Raw genomic sequence first — 20,459 nt, forward strand, 5'->3', positions numbered from 1 at the left:
ACTGTGGCCCACAGACCACATCTGGTCCACTACCAACTTTTGTATGGTCAAGGCTAGTGAGCTAAGACTGATTTCTACATTTTCAAATGGTTGAAAAAAATCAAAAGGAGAATATTTCACAATATGTAAAAATTATATGAAATTCAAATTCCAATAAAATTGTATTACAACACACCAACCTTATTTATTTAAGTATTGCCTATGGTTGCTTTCACATTATAATGGCAGAGCTGATTAGTTGTTACAGAGACCATATAACCAATAAAATCTAAATTATTTATTATATGACCCTTACAGAAAGCATGCTGACTCCTGCTCACAGCTGCCTTGGGGTCTCCAGGAGCATGCCTAGAGTGGCTCACCTGGATAAGTCACCAGGGAAAGATTTCCAAAAAATCATTAAAAGGATCTAGAGGTAGATCAGCAAAAGTAAAAACAGCCTGTGTTTCTTCCCACCCCTAGGTCTGTGTCTACAAAGAAGATAAATGAAAGAATCCAATCACCCCCATTAGAGGAGGACACCAGCTTCCCAGGAAACACAAGTGTTAGACACTGTTGCTTGTTTTTGCTCACTGTGTTTGTGAAGAGAACAGCACAGGAAGGCCAGCTGTGGACTTTGTCTGCCTCTCCTCCTGGCCCTTCCTCCCTGTCTACCCACCGACTGCCCAGATAGCCCCATGTGGCTTACAATGCTTTTGGGGAGGCATATTAATGTATACTGCATATATCAAACTCAGCTCCATTTAATCTCTAGAATTGACCATGTATTGATTGTTTAAATGTCAATATTGCAATTCACGGCAATGTCAGGGTTATTACAGTAACCCCCAAGGAGAGGAAGAAGCTAGCTTTCAGTCCCTGATCGTTAGAATAAAACAGAGGCTGTCACCATTATTTGCTTCCCTCTACAATAGTACAGGAACACCTAAGACACAGGTTGTAAGGAATATTTTATAAACTGTGATCAAGGGGGACCCACTGGGGAGTCACAGTCCACATCACCACTTCATGGAATAGATCTGGAGTTAGTTCTCTTGCCTGCATGAAAGTGTTGGAGCCTGGGTACCACTAAATAAGGGTCAACTAGTCTGTAACTTGCTGTGACTGGGCTCCTAATCATTCAGAATTGGCCAGATCACCTGGGAGCTAGTTCCCTTCAACAACCCTGAGGAATCCAAACTGGGTCCAGAGGAGGGGCAGGAAATCTAGAATAGGGAGATGGGCAAGTAACCAGTTAGCAGAGTGGCCAACCACAGACGCTGATCTTAGAAGCTTAGACATAGGGACCAAAACACCAATCCTTAGATCTGCTGCAACAACATCACCTGCAGAACCCTGTAAAGACCTTGATTTCTGGACCTTAGCCATAGAGAATCGGATTCAGCCAGGTGTAAGACCTACCGAAGAAACTACTCACATGTGCATCCCATGTCTCCTATGCATGATTCAAGGCCTCACTCACACGGGCCTTAATGCCTCAAACCCTTCAAAGCACAATCTGTTTGTATCCAATAAGAGTTCCTGGCCACTTAAATGTGTGCCCGTCTTCTCCACTACATTTGAATAGTACTTTGTGCCTCTTGACATGTAGCTTTAAAGATACTGCTTCATGGTTATATTTTATGTGTTCTCCCTGATTAGATGATCATTTCCTCAAGATTGAAGCCACTTTATGATTTCTAACCCCCAAAGCTGTTACTGTCTTACACCAATGCCGTTAGGGAGCACAGACCACATGCATCTTAGAGCATTCTCTGCTCCAATGTGGCTTTAGAGAGGGCCTCTTGAACCACACTGTCTAAATAGCATCTCCTTGTCCCTTTCTAACCCATGACCCTGCTTTCTTTTCTTTGTAGCACTTTATCAACACCTAACATATTATATGCTCATTTGTCCACCTGGAGATCTTCTCTCGGCCCCCGCTAGAATACAAGCTCTGTGGGAGCAGCTGTCAGAGGCTGTGCCCCTAGCAACAAGAGCAGTACCTCACATGTAAGACTTGTAAATGTTTTGTTAAATGACGCTTATTTTTCAGGTAAAAAAAGTAGTAATGCACCTCCCTAAACTCTTTCATAACAGTAGGGACTTTGATTAGATGTCTGTTACTTATTAAAACCTGGGGTCCCGGGTGTGGCACTCAGCCTTTGACCTGCACAGGTGGGTGACGCCAGGCTGAGTTTAGATTCCCAGAGCTGTATGCAGTGGTGCAACATCAGGATGTACATGTATATGTGCACCTTTGTGACTGGAACCATTTGTACTCCGGGTACGTGGCACAGTGGCTGTCTCCTGAGAATTCTTTCTGTGCTTTTGTCCACAATTTTCACACCTCTGAGAAAGGCTCCAGCACAATGCTGTATTGGCTTGTAATTCCCGATTGCAATTAAATTGGGAAAACACACACAGTCAGATAAAATACAGGAAAAAGTCTAGTGTGTTGGCATACAGGGACACTTAAAGAAACTAGAACAGTTGTTTCTTAGGAAGGGTGACCATGGCATCAGAGATGATAAGATTTTCCTGGCTGACATCACGGAGCAGGCCACAGCAATCTGGGGATTAGAGGCACAAGGGAGAAAGAACCCTTCCACCTGACCTTTCTGATTATTAATCCATTTTCCATGGATTAGCATGACAATACACTGTGGGAAAGCTGATGTAGGCATTAAAACCTAACGCTGTTAACAGGGCAAGTCTAAAGAGTAGAATGGATTGTTATCTATGCCGACATTCCTGGGACAGACAAGGAAGCCCACGGCTGCTACAGAGATTAGGGCTCTGTGCCCCACCTGCCTGAGGTGACCCATGGTCCATCACTGTCATTACCAGCACTTTGCTTGTAGACATTTTGTGCTAACAAGGATCACAAATATGCAAAGTTATTATGTTGACAAATACATTATACTGTTATAAACACATAATAATACAGGCAGTGTCCAGATTTCTTCATGACATTTAATAGTAATAATAATGATAGCAAGTAACTTTATTAGTTCATATGTTGAATTTTAATTTTCACTACAACGCTGCAAGTCAGAGTCACTCTTATCTCATTTTCTTACAGATAAGAGAACTGAGGTGCAAGGAGGTCAGTGACCTGACCAAGGCTGTGCGGCCACCAAACAGCACAGCAGGCTCTGGCCCCAGAGCCCGTCCGCAGGTGTTGTGGTCGTACGGCCTCCCAACATGCCTTTCCCACAGCTGTGATCCTACTGTAATGAGCCAACAAACATTCAGATATGGAAGGTTATATTCCTGCTTCTTGCTCTGATGAGAGTTCTAGCTGCTTCAATATGTGTCCTGAATTTTAATTATCAAAAGAAATTAAAACCAGGGACTGTATGATCCCACTACCCAGTTAGGAAAATGACATTCCTAGCAAACGTGGTTTGGGACAGAGGTGGACAGCATCGAATCCGTGGTCTGTCACTCACCAGGATGACTTTCTCTATCTCCTTGGGAGCGCACCAGTGAAACATCCCAGTGGAATCATACTTCTTCACGTTGGAGTCCATGTTGTCAATCTGATCATTGCCAGGAATTAACAAGGGGTCATGTCTGGGGAGAAAAGGACAGGAAAACCAAAGTGGAAAACGTGATCAATTATAAATGAAAAATGCCCCCGTTACATCTCGGGGGAGATAAAAGATGCAGAGGAAGTGGCTGTCACTGGAGGCGTTCTTGTGCTCACAGACCCATCCTCTGAAAGACAACTGCCCCAACCATCAGCACCTGGAAGTGCAGGCAACCCTTGTCAAGTAATCACTCTGCCATTCCCTCCTTGTCCCCTTTTTCTAAAATGGCCTTCACATTATTTTGTGGATTTGGTGTCCCTTTTTACAAAACGCTCAACCTTCTGCCTCCTCTCTTTTTGCCGGCTATCCAATCTCTCCAGCGCACGCACACACACGGTTGTTATTAGCATTGGCAATGAAGAGGAAGAAATAGGAATAGAGTCTCATGCTGACTGACTGGCATGAGGATGGAAAGCCAATTACTCACTCTTTCTGACTACAACTTCTGACGTGATTCCCTTCGCAGTAAAAGCTTTAACAGGCTGCACTTTAAATATTTTAGCAATTTGCCCAATCAGATTTTGCTCTCCCTGGCTGAAGCCCTTTAAAGATTCAGCAGCATGTCACTTCAGAGCAGATTGACTACCAAATGCCCACATCTGGAATACATGATTTCAATACTAAGATAGACCCTCTCTCCTTGCCTTGACAACTGCATTTGCACTAACCGCCCCCCCCCCTTCACCTCCTGACTGCAGCGTTCCTTACATGAGAGTCTCAAGCTCAGATGCATCTTAATAAACTTGTCCTGAATTCTCAGGGCTGCACTCACCCTCTCTTGCCTTGTTTTCTAGTGAAAAAGGAAGATGCTTAGACAGAGTCCTTCCCTCCAGTGGATGGATTGGCAGAGCCTCACCAACACCCAATAGAATCAGGCAGGTTAACAAGATTACACCATAAGAAATAAACTCCTGCATCTTGGGACACATCCATGTCCAGATTCTATCTCTAATAGTGATTCCATACCTCAGTTTCGAGGTAGGGCATTTGGGTTTCTACAACAATCACCACATATAATTAGAACAATGTTCCAGGTATAGCTAGCTATCAGTGCAGTGGAGCTATTTTCCCTGAATAAGTCAAGATAAAAAATATAAGTAGATTTTTAAATTTCAAATATTTATTGTAAAGTAATTTTATTTTATTATTTTTTTGTGTGTGTATTTTTCCGAAGCCAGAAACAGGGAGGCAGTCAGACAGACTCCCACATGCGCCCGACTGGGATCCACCCGGCATGTCCACCAGGGGGTATGCTCTGCCCATCCGGGGCGTCGCTCTGTTGCAATCAGAGCCATTCTAGCGCCTGAGGCAGAGGCCACAGAGCCATCCTCAGCGCCCAGGCCAACTTTACTTCAATGGAGCTTCGGCTGCGGGAGGGGAAGAGAGAGACAGAGAGGAAGGAGAGGGGGAGGGGTGAAGAAGCAGATGGGCGCTTCTCCTGTGTGCCCTGGCCGGGAATCAAACCCGGGACTCCTGCACGCCAGGCCGACGCTCTACCACTGAGCCAACCGGCCAGGGCTGATTTTACTTTTTTTAAAATTGATTTTGAGAAAGAGAGAGAAAGAGAGAGAGAATTATCAATTTGTTGTTCCACCTATTTATGCACTCACTGGTTGATTCTTTTACGTGCCTGAGGGGGGATCACACTTGCAACCTTAGCATATCGGATGATGCTCTAATAAATTTAGCTACCCAATGGGGCCTGGTTTTAGTTTTTAAACGATCTATTCTGAGCACCAAAGGGTGACCTTTATTTAGTGTTTAGTATTTCTCTCTGAAATTTTTCTGATACTTCTCACTTACATGTTCAGAACGCAGAGAGTGGGGCAGCAATCCCTCCGAAATGGTCCACAGACCTAGGATTAAACTTTCAGGATATCTATCTACCATGACCTTCCCAATAAGCCTCCCATCCCCACTTTTTTTTTTCTTCTTAAAAGAGAAGAAGGGAGGCAGAGAGGGAGACTACTTATACGCCCACACTGGGATCCACCCGGCAAGCCCTTACCGGGCGATGCTCTGCCGATTAGGTGCCATTATTCTGTTGTTCAGCAACTAAGCTATTTTAGTGTCTGAGGCCAGGCCATGGAGCCATCCTCAGTGCCTGGGGCCAACTTGCTCCATAGCTGTGGGAGGGGAAGAGAGAGAGAGAGATAGAAAGAGCAGGGAGATGGGGAGGCATAGAGAAGCAGATGGTCACTTCTTCTGTGTGCCCTGACCAGGAATCAAACCCAGGACATCCATACACCAGGCTGAAGCTCTACCACTGAGCCAACTGGACAGGGCTCCCATCCCCATTTAAGATGGGAAAACTCTGGCCTGACCTGGTGGTGGCACAGTAGATAGAGCGTTGGACTGGAATGCGGAGGACCCAGGTTCGAGACCCTGAGGTCGCCAGCTTGAACGTGGGCTCATCTGGTTTGAGCAAAGCTCACCAGCTTAGACCCAAGGTCACTGGCTCGAGCAAGGGGTCACTTGATCTGCTGAAGGCCCACGGTCAAGGCACATATGAGAAAGCAATCAATGAACAACTAAGGTGTCGCAGCGAAAAACTGATGATTGATGCTTCTCATCTCTCTCCGTTCCTGTCTGTCTGTCCCTATCTATCCCTCTCTCTGACTCTCTCTCTGTCCCTGTAAAAAAAAAAAAAAAAAGATGGGAAAACTCTGACTATATTTGTTTATTCCTGAGACTCTGCTATCAGGCTATGCCAAACAGTAAATACCATGTGAGGCAACCCTGCAAGTTTATCCACAATGAATGTGGTAGATTGGTATAGGAACTTTTCATATTGGGTCAATATCACCCTTGGAATAGTATCTCAGTCGCTGGGGTATTGGGAGGCCTGGAGGTATAAATCATCAGGCCACCTTTCAGATACTGAACACAGTCAAAAATAATAAAACAAAAAGGCAGTTGCTGATAATAACCAGTCTCAGTACAGGGTCAGAGCAGAGTTTGAGTCTTTTGTCCTTGAAGAATGTATAAACCAGTTCTATAGATATCTCCTCTCTGGGATAAACAGGTGGACAGAAACCACCATAGAGAAGAGGCTTGAGAAGACAAACAGAACGAACTCTTTCCAGCCCTAGAAGAACATATTTTAGTTGAAAGAGGATTTTAATAATGTTGACTTGAGGATAAGAGCCCTGCTTGTGGGCTGAAGAAGGCAGGGCTGAGTCCTGCCCCCAGAGTATTCAGGAATTCAAAGATACCCAGGACAATGTTTGTATAATGTCAGTAAGCAAGCAAACGATAGAATAAGCTTCCCAAACTTTCTTTTAGACAACATGTGTCTTCAGAGAGAGGACATCCATTCATTTTGGTTCCTTCTCTCTCTGGGAAGAAATTATTCCTTGGTAACCCTTGCCTCCATCCCTCATCTTAGAAACATAAATGAACAATTCTGATGATCAATTACTTTTCCATGAGAGGAAAAAAAGACAGCTTTCTAAGGTCAAGCCTCATTAACTGGAGTGAGGGTTTGGGGACCCCAGATATAATTTGACACTAGGGCTGCGAGCCGTGCTTGGCGCTGGAACACCCAGAGCATCCGGGAGTCGTCATGCTGTACCTGGCACTCCCCACTAGTCTCACAGCCTGGCCTAACGCATTTACGTATAAACATTCAGGATTTTCCTCCAAGGGTCTGATTTGAGAACCATCAAAAATCTCCCAGAACAAAACTATTTCTTTTCTTGACCAGCCATGGTATCTGGAATTTGAACTCTGGCTCTTGAATCAGCAAAGCAACCAATAAACATAAATCCCCTATTCTGAGCCAGGAATAGAACATAGCGTAATGAGCAAGACATAGTCTCTCCTCAGACAGGCTCATGATAGAGCAGAGAGAGAAAACATCAATCAAACGTTGTGACACACTGTGGTAAGTGTTACAGCAAAGTAACGTACAAGGTGGTATGAGAACACCAAGAACAAAGCTGTTATCTGCCTGGTATTTGAATAACATCAAAGGAAGGCTTTATAGAGAAGGTGCCGTTTGACCTGAGCCCTGAAAGGTAGGAAGGAATCTCAGCATAGTTTAATTGTTAATCCATTAGTAGCCATTAGGACCATCTCAGAGAATTGAGGCCAGAATAAAAAGAGCCAAAGAATGGCTACTGGTGGCAGATGTCAGCCTAACCTGGGGTAGAGAAAACACAGGCCAGGAACACCAGCTGTCCTCGGATGTGCAATGACGATCAGGTGGGGGAAGGGCTCAAGTAACAGAGCATGACTGATTGAGAGCAAACTAGGAACAAATCATGAGAATTAGGTAGAACAAACATCAAATTTCCAAAAAAGAAATTTTACAAAAATTGAAGCTTTTTTCAAAATTGAAATGAGATGTTTCCCAAGGCAGTGGGCTCCTCATCATTTGAGACATTTCAGAGGAGCTGGGGATGTAAAGGGTGTTGTGTTACAGATGTTGGGTAAAGCCCAAAAGACCTTTAAGGTTTGAAGCAGTGTGCTCTAATTAGGAAAGGAGGTGGCTAGAAGGATTTTGGAAATATTGAACCATGTTGGGCATCAATAAGCCAAAGGGCACTGAGCAAGTGAAGAAAGTTGCTGGAGCAGAGAAGAGCAATTAGAAGCATGGAAGACTGATTGCTGTGTGCTTCCCTTAGAGCTAGAGCTGTTCCTCCTTCATGGGATTCCACCGTCTGGGAGGAAATTTGGAACGTGATTCATTCCAGCAACACGAGAAGCTGTAACTACTTTGGTCCAGACAGGATACACCTCTTCACCATCTTTCCTGCAGTGATTTCAAGTACCTTAGGTTGGCTTATGCTTCAGAGAGCTCTCTGCCATTGGTGAATAATGAAGAGTCGGTTGTCCACAGGAACTGTATCTAAATTGAGATTTTTGGAGTTCATATTAATAGAAACAAGTTCAAGCACTTGCCACTGAGCACAGACAACACTGCTGTGGTCAGGACCAGGAGGAGAATCAGGGAGTTTGTTGCACGTGGAAAAGAGGACCCACAGAAGCCTCCCTGAACAAAGTATCCAGCGTCATTGGTAACACAACAATGAAGAGAACGACTTTCACAGGCTTCAGACCACTTAATTGGAAGCCAGAACCAAGAGCAGATATTGCCTTTTACATCCTAATTATTTTACACATTTTCTCAACTCACAAGGCAATCCCAACTTCCCTAAAATGCACCTCAATTAATTCATGACTCATCTGTCACTTTCCACTTGGCCAATGTATATATATGCCTTAGTTTAGGGTCATAGAAACTCTATGAGGTGCGGTATATCTGCTGCTGTTTAGTTAAGGGCTGAACTGTGTCCCTCACAAAGTCTGAATGTTAAAGTCCTAACCCCCAGTACCTCAGAACGTCACTATATTTTGAGTTGTGGTGTTTAAAGAGGTAATTGAATTAAAATGAGGTCTTTAGGGCAGACCCGAACACAATATAACTAGTGTCCTTAGAGGAAATTTGGACACAGTCACCTACAAAGGGAAACCGATGAGAAGACACAGGGGTAAGACAGCATCTACAAGCCACAGCATCTACAAGCCAAGCGAGAGGCCTGGCACAGAGCCTTTCTCATAGCCTGCAGGAACCAACGCTGCTGATGTCTTGCTCTAGGACTTTCAAATTCCAGAACCCTGAGAAAATGAATTTCTGTTGTGGTACCCAGTCTGTGGTACTTTATCATGGCAGCCCTGTGAAACTGATCCAATAATTGGGCTGGAAGAAAAACAGGCACAATGTATCAAACATCTCTCCTCTGATGGCCCTGGTGCTGTCCTGCCCCTTAGTCTCACTTGTTCAGTTAAGGGAAAAGAGCATCCCACCATCAGTTTACTAATGGAAATATACCAGAAATATACAATATCTTATTCAAAGAGCTTGGGCCAAAGTCCCTCTCCTGCCCAGCATAACCCACCATCCCTGACATACATATACAGTTAGATCTACTCTACCTAAGTAAGGACTTCTTTTTCTTTAACTTACACACATTTGAGGATCAATTCTTATGACAGCCCAACTCAATAAAAAGAAGAAATATGGACTCTTGCCAATTAATTTGTTTAGTAGAAAAGGATTGTTTTGGGGATAGATTCCATAGAAGACAGGAAAACACCTATTTCCTTAAGAAGAATATAGCATAGTGGTACCAGAGCCAAAAATGTCTGTCTTCAAGCCTTGGCTTATCTACTAATTGCTACGGTGTGCCTTGCCTCAGTTTCTTCATCTGTAAAATGGGAGTGTTAACCACTGTCATCACTTAATGGAATCAATTTGAGGATTATACGAGTCAAGTCTTGTCATGCACATTTGTATGCATGGGAAACAGTGGATAAATATCGTGGCTAAGGTGGCACAGCTTAGAGGAGAGGCAAGGCTCTGGACAGAGACACCTCCCTGACTGAGAGCCTCCTCCCACTTGCAGGAGGCAGCAGGATCTTGTTCATTCTCCTTTGCAGGGTCCCAAGCCACTGTGCCCTAAGCTGCAAAGACAGGGAGACCAGCATCGTGAGCGGTGATGACATGCGCAGCTCGTGTGAATAATCAGTGGAGGATGGCCCCAGGACCCTTGTCAGGACAGGTGCTCAGGGGAACCTCAATCATCAGTGAGGGTGTGGTGAGCTTTTGCATGTCCTGGTATCTGAAGGCTCCCTTTTGGAATACCCACATTTTTATAGCAAACAAAGAGCACCCATGAGTTAAATTTTTCATCTTGAATCTCAGCTCACACCTCAAAGTCCACAACTAGAAATTAAGCATACTCAACTTCAAATAAAGAATACAAGATTATGGTTTGGAAGGTTGGCAGACAAGGCATGCCACTTGCCATCAATTAATCTCAGGAAGTGGACTGAATGCCCGCTGCAGCAGAAACACAGAAAGCCAGCCTTGAAGACAACAGCCTACAGCAAAACCAGAAATCCCTTCTCTGGCAATCCTGTGGTGAGGAAGCTGTTACTCTATTTTAAAGAGCACAGTTCCCCTTACAGGCAAATAAAGCAAAGCCCAGTTGTTGTTGTTGTTGTTGTTGTTCTGAGGCAGCGTGTTCAACACTGGACTTCAGAAATTCGCATTCAAGTACAAGTAACCAAAGCAAAACAAAAGGATTTATGAAAGAGGAAAGTGATAAAAACTGTTTTAAAATTGTATCCTTCCCCTCGCTTGATTTTTTAAGGCCTTGTTTCTGATCACGTGAGACCTCAGCTGTCATTACAAGCACCCCATTTAGATTGAGGCCCACCGTGAAGTGGTCTCCCTGGGTAATAGCAAGCTTGAGAAAATTTGGGCAAATTGCTCATCCGTCTGCAGGCTTTGCATCCCCATGGCAAATCCCGGTTTTACTGAGTGTGTATTATGTCAGGCACTATAGCGGGTTATTATCAGGCCATTTCTGAGGCCTCAAAGTTTGCTGCCAACATTCTGCCTAAAGCTGCCTTCCTAGTTTGGACTCCATCCTAGGAGATCCTACAAAAGTGAGACATGCTTTCTCAGAGATATTATTTGCATATCTGAGGACACAGTACTTACTCAATAAACAACCAACTATGAAGGGGAGCTAATGAATGATTTCTAGTCTCTGAACACATTTAAATGAGTCAATGGCATCTCATCAGACCTCTTATGGCGATCGGAAAACTTGCCCAGTGAGAACCCACTCACCTGTGATATCTTTATCTTTGTGACAATTCTTTCTGAGAACAACTGAGGCTCTTGCACTATTTTCAACTTTACAGGGACTATATTTGAAGTAAGGCATTGTGATCTGAAAGGAGACTTAGAATTGTGTGTGTAACACATCAGGCTGCCTGGCGTGGAGAGCCAATCCTACCAAAGTGAGCAACCATTGGCAACATACAGACCGGACGTCTCTGATTCCACTGAGCAAGGCCAGGACCAGAGCCAAGCAAGCGAGGGCCCAGGCGTGAAATTTAAGGAGGTGCCACACGTGTCTCACCCCAGTCTGACCCTCCTCTTCGAATGGTGAACGAGAGGATTAGCTACTGAAGCACACCCAGGTGGCCTAGCCTGACTCCCTCTCTGACTCTCTGGAACTTGAGAGATGTCTTTAACACTTGATGGGGACTCCTAACCAGGATACCACACTAATGACTCTCTTTTGCTGACCTCTATGAGCTAATCAGCAAACAAACATAAAAGTAAATAAAATATTAGTTCTTGTAAAGTGCGATATTATTGTTTTCTCCCCTCCTTTCTCCCTGCTCTTCTTCTACTCCAGAGAAGACGGCATGGCAGTAAGTGAGTCCTTGACTACAACGTCTAAGAGTCTCCGGCCATGCACGTGGGTCTCTGGCTGTGCTGGCCCCAGGAGACCAGAGAGGGTCTCAGGTGGTCACCTCAAAAGAGCTCATGTTGGGTTTTCAGCACCATCAATGATCTGCCTGATTCTGGGGCACATTTTATTTCTGGGTGCACAGACTTTGGGATGCTAGCTCCTGCCTTAGCCCAACCTCCAGTCAACTCTCCCGGGACAGGGCTGCCCACTACCCCTGCCCTCGTCCCCCCACCAGCTGGCCATCTCTGGAGTCTCCTTGGAAAACCCCTCAGGCCAGGCTCCAGTCATACTGCTAAACTAGAGTCCTTTACACCTTCTCTGTAGCCACCTACTTACGTTTTGTTTTTCTGCCTCACAAGTAAACAGTCAAGAACTACCGCCACCTCATATGTCACCTCTTGTTAGGCAGCCACCATTCTCAGAGGAAAGAGGAAATTATTGCCTTTATGCCTGGGAGACATCTGGGAGGACTGACACGCTCTTCAGTCCTGGAGGAGAGTGGACAGAGACTCTGGAAGTGCGAGGGGAGGATAATGACCTTGCCAAGCGTGCCACTTGTCCAGAACCCGTGTCACATCCACCCCGGTCTTGGGATGATGAGACCCACTCTTTCTTTCCTTTCCAGTCCCATGGCAGCCTGTCATTTCCTGTTTGTTTGTGCATTAAGAGGTAAATTCACTCAGCTAAGCTGTCCCTGCTTTCCTTCTCTATTCTGCCCAGTGGAAGAGCTGCAACTAGACTCAGGACATTCTGCCATCTTCTATTATTGAACCTTTTCAGTGGGCAGTCCTCACAAAAAGATTCCATGAAAATTTTGAGTCAAAAGGAGAGAGAATGGGACTTAACAAGCAGATAAGTTTATTTCACTTAATGATCAGTAAATGCCCAAGAGGATACTCCGTTTTCCTCAAATCATATTTTTCCTCCCATTCAGCAAACAAATGCCTAATATTTCCTCAGTCCCCTGACATGAAGCTTCCCTTAAATTTTTCTAGTATTAGTATCGTTACTTATCCATGCTAGCCCGGCTGGGGGCTATGTCTTTGGTGAACTGTCTACCCAACGCATCCTGCATGAATACTCATGGCCTATGCTTCTCGATCTTACTCCACGTCCCCAGCTCCTGGGGAAACAGGTGCGGCATGGACCGCCATCAGCAAGGCTGTGTGTCCTTGATAAGACCACACAGCCCACTCTCGGTCCACTATTCTACAGCAGACCCTGGCTGGTTTGGCACCCAAAGGACCTTGGCAGAAGCTGGGGTGAGCTGGGCCATCTCTTCACACCTCTGTATTTATGTAACACATGTCTCCAGAAGGCCCCAATGAAGGATTCCAAATCCTTCCTTATACTGCTAACAGTGACCTTCCCAAATCCTCGCAAGGGTTCCCCAATGCTCAGGACAGGAAAGGCCTTCATGCAGGGGTGCCAGACACTCTCACAGGACCCCTTGCTTTGGCCACATCGAGTCACTGCCTGTGGCATTTCCTCCATCAGGCCGAACATGAAAGAGTTAATAATATGGGCTTGGATGCTAAACTACCTTTTAGGGTTCTACTCTTTCTAATTAGCCAGGACTTTCTGGATTTACTAAACTCCACAGCTGCGACTCAGCTTCTTCATCGTAGGGTGGAGGAAGGGGCAGTTCCGGCTCATGGAGCTGTCGTCAGGACTCAGTGGGTTCACAGGACAGTGCTCTCGGAACCATGCCTGGCACCCGGTGGACAAGGAGCAGGGCAGGTAATGTTATCCACAGAGAATTCTCCTTACCACACAGGGTTGAGTGAAATGGAACCTTCTTCACACACAGGCTCAGCCTTCCGAACCAGGACTGACATCAGCTCTCTTCGTTCTCCCTGCCCATGCTAGGTGATGTCCAAACTGTTCCTACTCCACTTTTCTGTATACACTTATGTGAACGTTTTGAAGACAGACAACTATGCCATGTTACTTTCCACTTCTCAGAGATCTCCCACAACACCAAAATACAGTGGGCTTCCACTAAACAGGTGCTGGATGAAGATTAATCTGAGAAAAGGAACAGAAGCAGACCGCTGAAATGCACAGCCCCTCTGGATTCCACCTGAGGACACAGTGTGAGAGCCCAGGCGTTGCCTCCACACGGTCTACCCACATGGGAAATACTCTCAGCAGCCAAAAGGCACTTGAGAATGCAACACCTAAAAGTGGTTGGGGGAACTAAGTGTGACTACAAAGGGGGCGCAGGTGCAGGAAATTAACAAACGGCTGCAACTGCAGTCCAAATGGTGTCCACTTTACTTTTCTTCCCCTAGGCAGGTGTCCCCAAACTACAGCCCGCGGGCTGCAATGCGGCCCCCTGAGGTCATTTATCCAGCCCCCACTGCACTTCTGGAAGGGGCACCTCTTTCATTGGTGGTCAGTGAGAGGACCACTGTATTTGGCAGCCCTCCAATGGTCTGAGGGACAGTGAACTGGCCCCCTGTGTAAAAAGTCTGGAGACGGCCCTGGCTGGTTAGCTCAGCGGTAGAGCATTGGCCTGGCGTGCGGGGGACCCGGGTTCGATTCCCGGCCAGGGCACATAGGAGAAGCGCCCATTTGCTTCTCCACCCCTCCCCCTCTCCTTCCTCTCTGTCTCTCTCTTCCCCTCCTGCACGCAGCCAAGGCTCCATTGGAGCAAAGATGGCCCGGGCGCTGGGGATGGCTCCTTGGCCTCTGCCCCAGGCGCTAGAGTGGCTCTGGTTGCGGCAGAGCGACTTCCCCTGGTGGGCAGAGCGTCGCCCCTGGTGGGCGTGCCGGGTGGATCCCGGTTGGGTGCATGCGGGAGTCTATCTGACTATCTCTCCCCATTTCCAGCTTCAGAAAAATACCAAAAAAAAAAAAAAAAAAGTTTGGAGACCCCTGCTAGGGGGACTTTCTAGAGAGTTTTCATGGGATATTCAGTGGGGTCCGTGAGATCCCCTAAATTAAGAACCTATGGCTTGGTTACTTAGAGACACAGTTGCTGCCCTGAAGGGCCTTACAATGAAAAGGTGATACAGCTCTCCTCCCGGGCACCAACCCAGCAGCTAGGGACAGTTGAACAACGGGTGCTCAGCAGGTATGGGAGAGAGCCGGGAGAGGCTCCTGGAATCCATGCGAAGAGACCAGCAAGGAAAGCCAATAATAGGGTCTTGGGAACCTCTATGGCCCACTCCTCCTCAGGGGCTGTGAAGCCAAAGGTCATCTATCATAACCCAGGAATTCCTGGCGTGGAGCACAAGAGTTCACCATCAGGCTCCGTCCGACTGCGAGAGTTGTCTGCTGTCACGGTGACTAAAAAATACACCGTCAGGGTCCAGACACACAAAGCGAGGCTGTTCACCTAATGATCGTGCAGAGAGTTCAGTGACACTTAGAAATCAGGGTAAGCCTGGTACCAGGACAAAGGGGAGACAGGGCCCATCAGTACAGACCCCAGCAGCATGTTACACTGGCAGAGGGTCTGCAAGAAATCCCTCCCACGGAGTCCGCTTTATTTGCAGAAGCCATGGTGGTAAATTAAAGCCCATCCCAGCCCATTCTGGACTCGCCAGTTTCTCCTGGAGCGATTCCTATCATGGCCCCATAGGCCACTAAAACCTGCCCACATTCAGAATGATTGATTCTGCTCCAACAGCAAGTCACAAACGCGTGTCGAAAAACCCACTTATATACGTCATTAGCTTCTTTTATGGGTTTTTCCGGGCATAAGGAATAGGACCTGGGAGTCCTATCTTCTGTAGGGTAGAAAGGGAGTGTTTGCACAGGGGGGAGGACCCAGAGAAGCCACAAGGTATTGCATGAGCCCCTGCTTTCTCTCAATCAACAAGAGGGATGTAGCAAACAAAGGCCCTGGCAACCTAATCGCCAGGTGCTCACACCCACCCAAAGCCACAGTTCTTCATTCCTAGACTGGGAGTGTAGGGAAGTGAACAGGGTTTAGAACCCCATCTTTGCTCCCATGTCAGAGTGCAGAGAGCACCTGAAGCACAGAAAGTAACAAGGGACTTGTCATGGGAGAGCCCGATCCTGCTGAGCTGCTGTTGAGACCCTGGTGGCTGGTGGGGTAAAGCAGCCAGGTGACAGCAGCCATGGTCACAGCAGCAGCCCAAAGGCACCAACACCAGAACACGTGAGTTCTGTAGCTTGGTAAATTTCTCTCACCTCCTGACCCACGTTTAACAATTCTGATGCACCACGGAGCAGACAGCTCCGGCCCACAGTGACCGCCTCCCTCAGCCCCTCTCCGACAGGCAATGAAAGCAAGACCCACTTTGAAAATTCTCCCCCATCATGCAAACTGACATAGGCATGCTTTTCAAAAACCCACAGCCAATCTGTTGATCATTACTTATTTACAAAGGCCTTCGGGCAGAAAGTCCTGTAAAAACCATACTTGATACAGTATACACTAGTTTTTTCTGCTTGTGGAAAAAAAAGTCCCCTCAAGGCTACCTCAAACCATCACTTTCTATTGCACATAAAATGCAGCATGTAACACTAAAGTATTTAATATATATGGTATAATATATCTACAGGAAAGGCATTTGTGTAGAAGTATGTTACCCTGGATTTGGTAATTTGATGTTTTGCTGAAGGCTACGACTTAAAAAAGCTTCCACCTCGTACAGAAGACCTGTCATCTTGGTACCCAAGAGCCAACAGAATAAAGAAGTACCCTTAAGCAGCAAAACTTTGACACAGCTTTGAAGCATATGAAAACAGTATAACTCCTCAGAATTATTATTACTCAAGATCAAAGGAATAAGCCATACTTTACATAGCAAACAGGGACAGGGAATTTGGCTCCAAAGGTTTCAGATTTCTCAGACTTCTTTTTATTTATTTATTTGCTTCTGTACATTTTTAGGCAAAAGCGAGCACCTGGGCTTTGCTCTCCTTTAAAAGGCTATGACGATTAGCATTAGATAAGGCGATTACCTAAAGGTGAGGACACAGGAAATGAATGCTACAATGACAACTGGCTTCATAAAAAGGGGAGGCTTGGCAGTTGGTGCGTTTTATTCCTCCTCGTAAACTGCAAACAGGCATGTAAATCAGAGAGACCCCAGCCAGACTGAGCGGAGGGGAAGGCGGAGGACTGCAAAGGAAACACTCAGCAGGAAGAGATGGTCACAATGGACAAGGACTTGGGGCTGGTGAGTCTTCCACGGGAACTTGTGTCCACAATGGCGTGGAGGACTGCCCGACCACGTCCCAGAAAGGCGCTCGAGGAGGGCCAGGAAGATGGGACATGATACATAAGGAGGAAGGAGGGGGAAATTGCCTTCGCTGTATTTCAGTAACCAAAGGGAGAAGAGTGGTCAATGCAAATGAAAAATAAGTGAGGTCAAGATGGCAGGTATTTCCATGGCGGTGACCATGTAGGGAGAGCAGGCCAGTCTGAGACCACCCTTGCTTCCCTGGGGTGGAAGCAGAGTTAGGGCGTTGGAGGGAATAAGTGCTGGGATTGGCAGATGAATGGAAGACAAAAAGGAAGATAACAGATAAAGAGGCCAAGAAGAGGAAGCTGCAGGACTGTTAACCTTGGTGTCATTTTCTGTTTCCTAGAGGAAGCCATAGTCAAGAGAGAAAAAGGAAAGGGAAGGGAGGAAGAGGAGTAGACAGGAGGGAAGAAAGAGAGGGACAGAGGAGGGGAGAGGGGGAGAGAGAGCACACTCTGTATTTCATTATTAACATTGCTTTTAGCCTGAGCAGGACTGGATTACTTTTGAACTTTGCTTTGGCAAGTCCACAGATTATTAGACTTTTTTATCAGTCAAAATCAATTAACAGAAATTTGATTTCAATAGACAGGATAAAAGGCAGGTAATCTTCAGGTTCATTTTTGATTGTGATGATACATCTCACATATGGCCTTAAGTACAGACAACAGTCCTCGGAGGGACTCCAGCAGAAAGAGACTAGCCGGAGGCGAGCTCACCACACGCACTCCTCTGATTGGCTGCCACCATCATTAGTGCCACTGCTGTTTAGGAACTACACATAGACAGGACATGGTGACAGCTAAGACTTTAAAGCCTATGTATTTTTCAAACAGCTTTTCAAACTGTTTTTCATGACAGAATTTTTTCAGCTCTATCATTAACTGCTGACAAGCTGACAGAATAAATACTCCAGTCTTTAAGAAGCCATCTTAACGATCCTGTCCCCTCCCCTGCCTCCTACTTGCTGGGGAGGGGCGGGCTGGGTTGGGGCTGGGCAGGCAGGGGTGAGCGCAGGAAGAGAAGGATCTTGAGGGGAACCCCGTGGCCGTGGCTGAGGCCCCTCTCCTTACCTCATCAGCTTGGGCGAGGAGCTGGGGGAGTTCCTCATGCCTCCATTCCGTTGCTTTTTTTTGGGTGACAGCGTTGAGGGCTGCTCATCTTCAACTGGAAATACAGGCAGCTCATGAGATTATGAACAGTTTGAGGGCAGACTGTGAAATACAGGCAAGATATCAAAGAACACACACTCATGGCTCAGTCACTCACTGGGAATTCACGGCTGTCTTTTAGGACCCGGTGACAAAGAACAAATGTGTTAGTCAAAGAAGCCGGCTTAGAAAAGGTGAAAGCATCACCTCTTGACACTCCAGCATTTGAACATGCACTTGAAACAGGCTACAACCATTTGTAAACACCCTGCCATAAGAAAGAAATCATGATTTATCCGTATACAGAAAAGAATCATCTAGATGGGGGCTCGCAGTCTTTATTCTCAGAGATAACTTTGATTACTTTGCTTTGCTAGGTGATCGAATGGGTTTTCTCATACCAAAATCAGAAATTAAGTTGCATCTGAAGCAAGAGTCTTGGAGAGAGGCAAGGATTTGAGGTCTTAACAGCCAATGTTTCAGTCACTCAGGACTGGGAACATCGGTGCATGCGGACATAAGAATCCCCAGCCCAACTCAGCTCTTGTCCCTCCTGCCCCCCAAAAGGAGGGCTGCACACATGGGATCTTAACTCATTAGGACAGGAGGACCAGGCAGGAGAAGAGCCCACGTGAGGGAGGATGCTGCCACTGCATGGTGTCTCTAATGATGCAGTGAGGGGCAGGGCGAGAGGGCAGCGCTGGGGACTGCAAACCAGAGGCTGTTTCCCAAATGTCTGCACGACACAGCTCACTAAGCCAGGTGAAGCCACGTTCACACACAACACAGCACACTTTACTGCCTTTGCCCAAAGACACCACTAATAAGCTCTGTAGACATATTAGCCTGCATCATGCTTCTTTTTAAGAGTTGCTCAGTAATTAGCAGATGTGTACCCAGCCTGTTACTCAAGGGCATCAGAGGCAAAATTCTAGTCCTCCTGTCCCCACCCCCACAAGTCAGGCTAAAGCTGTAATGTCAGGGAAGAAAAATAAGATCCTTGGATTCTTATAGTTGACTGCAGCACAGACTGGGAGGAAGCATCCCTGAAACCCGGAATGCACAGCAGCCACCTTAAAGCTAAGAAGAGAAATATTAGCAGTGACGACATCCAAAGATGCTTGACATTAGTTATGTCAGTGATGTACCAGTCTCAGCGTGTGGAGAAACTGTCACCTCAGATACTTGATATTATCCAGAGAGACCTATTTCAGCACAATATATGGTACTTCCCTGGAAACCCTAAATAAATTATGTTGTAATACGTGGTTCTAAAGGGATTCCAGCAATCTAACTACTCTCTGAACCTGCTTCCGAGTATCACCCCCCCTCCTTCCACTCCACTGTCAGTCTGAGGTGGTCTAAATTCTGGCTTACCCAGAGAAGAGAGCAAGAATGCGGTTCAAAGTAAGAGCTAGTCCAGAAGAAATGAAGGCAAGAAAGCACCTGTAAATGTCCCCATTTACTCCACCACCTGCCCCCTTACCCCCCAGAGGCTCATGCTCAGGCTGAGACCGACAGTATCAGTCACTTAGGGCCCCAGGCAGGAACTGTGTGCCTGGGAGGATATCACATCTTATCAGAAATGAGTATCCACAGCAAATCACACCGAGACTAAACAGCACTTAAAAGATTAAAGGAAATAAATACAAGCCACATAAAATGGTATTGAAAAAAATCACTTAGAGTTGATATGCATCTCTCGGTGAGCAAACAGGCACTCTGAGCTTGACCTGAATTCATCTTCCTTTCACAGGACAGGGGGCTGGGCATCCCAGGCATTAATGCAGTAGAAAGGCAGTGAGATGGAGATTGAGAAAGAGTGCACGCACGCACCTGTGTGTGTGTGCGCGCGCGCGCACGCGTGTGCACTTTTGTACTCTCCCCATCTTAGGATGGATAGAAAGTCTTGCATGAACGCCACCCATAATCCAAGGTCATCCTTTAAGGATGCAATTGTTGTAGTGTGTTCAAGGTGACCTAGCTCAGTTGAGTAGTGCGCCAGATTGCATAACGTGTGCTCATGGAAGTGGGTCTAGTGTGGGTGAGAGTTCTTTTCTTCTCTATTACACAGGCCCTTTAATGGTTAGAATGAAACACCCAAAGGGTCTTTTACCTAGTCTGCTACGGCTAACTCTATTCAAGGCCGCCAGATGTTGCCATGGTTTGTCGACAGTCATTAAGATCTAAACAGAAGTCATGGTCACTGGCATTGCTGTTGGATTCCTT

At 46.3% G+C, this 20,459-nt stretch overlaps 1 protein-coding gene across 15 annotated transcripts in view; it reads right to left on the reverse strand.

Annotated features, from left to right (window-relative positions):
• KCNMA1 (potassium calcium-activated channel subfamily M alpha 1) overlaps positions 1 to 20,459 on the reverse strand; it is an 815,298-nt gene that overhangs the window by 78,619 nt on the left and 716,220 nt on the right. For 14 of the 15 annotated variants that reach the window (XM_066244078.1, XM_066244079.1, XM_066244080.1 and 11 more), the window contains 2 exons: positions 18,153 to 18,246; positions 3,435 to 3,558 (listed from right to left, as the gene is read on the reverse strand). In XM_066244078.1, the coding sequence (XP_066100175.1) occupies positions 3,435 to 3,558; positions 18,153 to 18,246 (218 nt within the window). Of the gene's footprint in view, positions 1 to 3,434; positions 3,559 to 18,152; positions 18,247 to 20,459 lie in introns of those variants that run through there. The other variant, XM_066244075.1, reaches the window with a different exon arrangement.

This window comes from Saccopteryx bilineata, chromosome 9 (assembly GCF_036850765.1).
Source record: "Saccopteryx bilineata isolate mSacBil1 chromosome 9, mSacBil1_pri_phased_curated, whole genome shotgun sequence".
NCBI lineage: Eukaryota > Metazoa > Chordata > Mammalia > Chiroptera > Emballonuridae > Saccopteryx > Saccopteryx bilineata.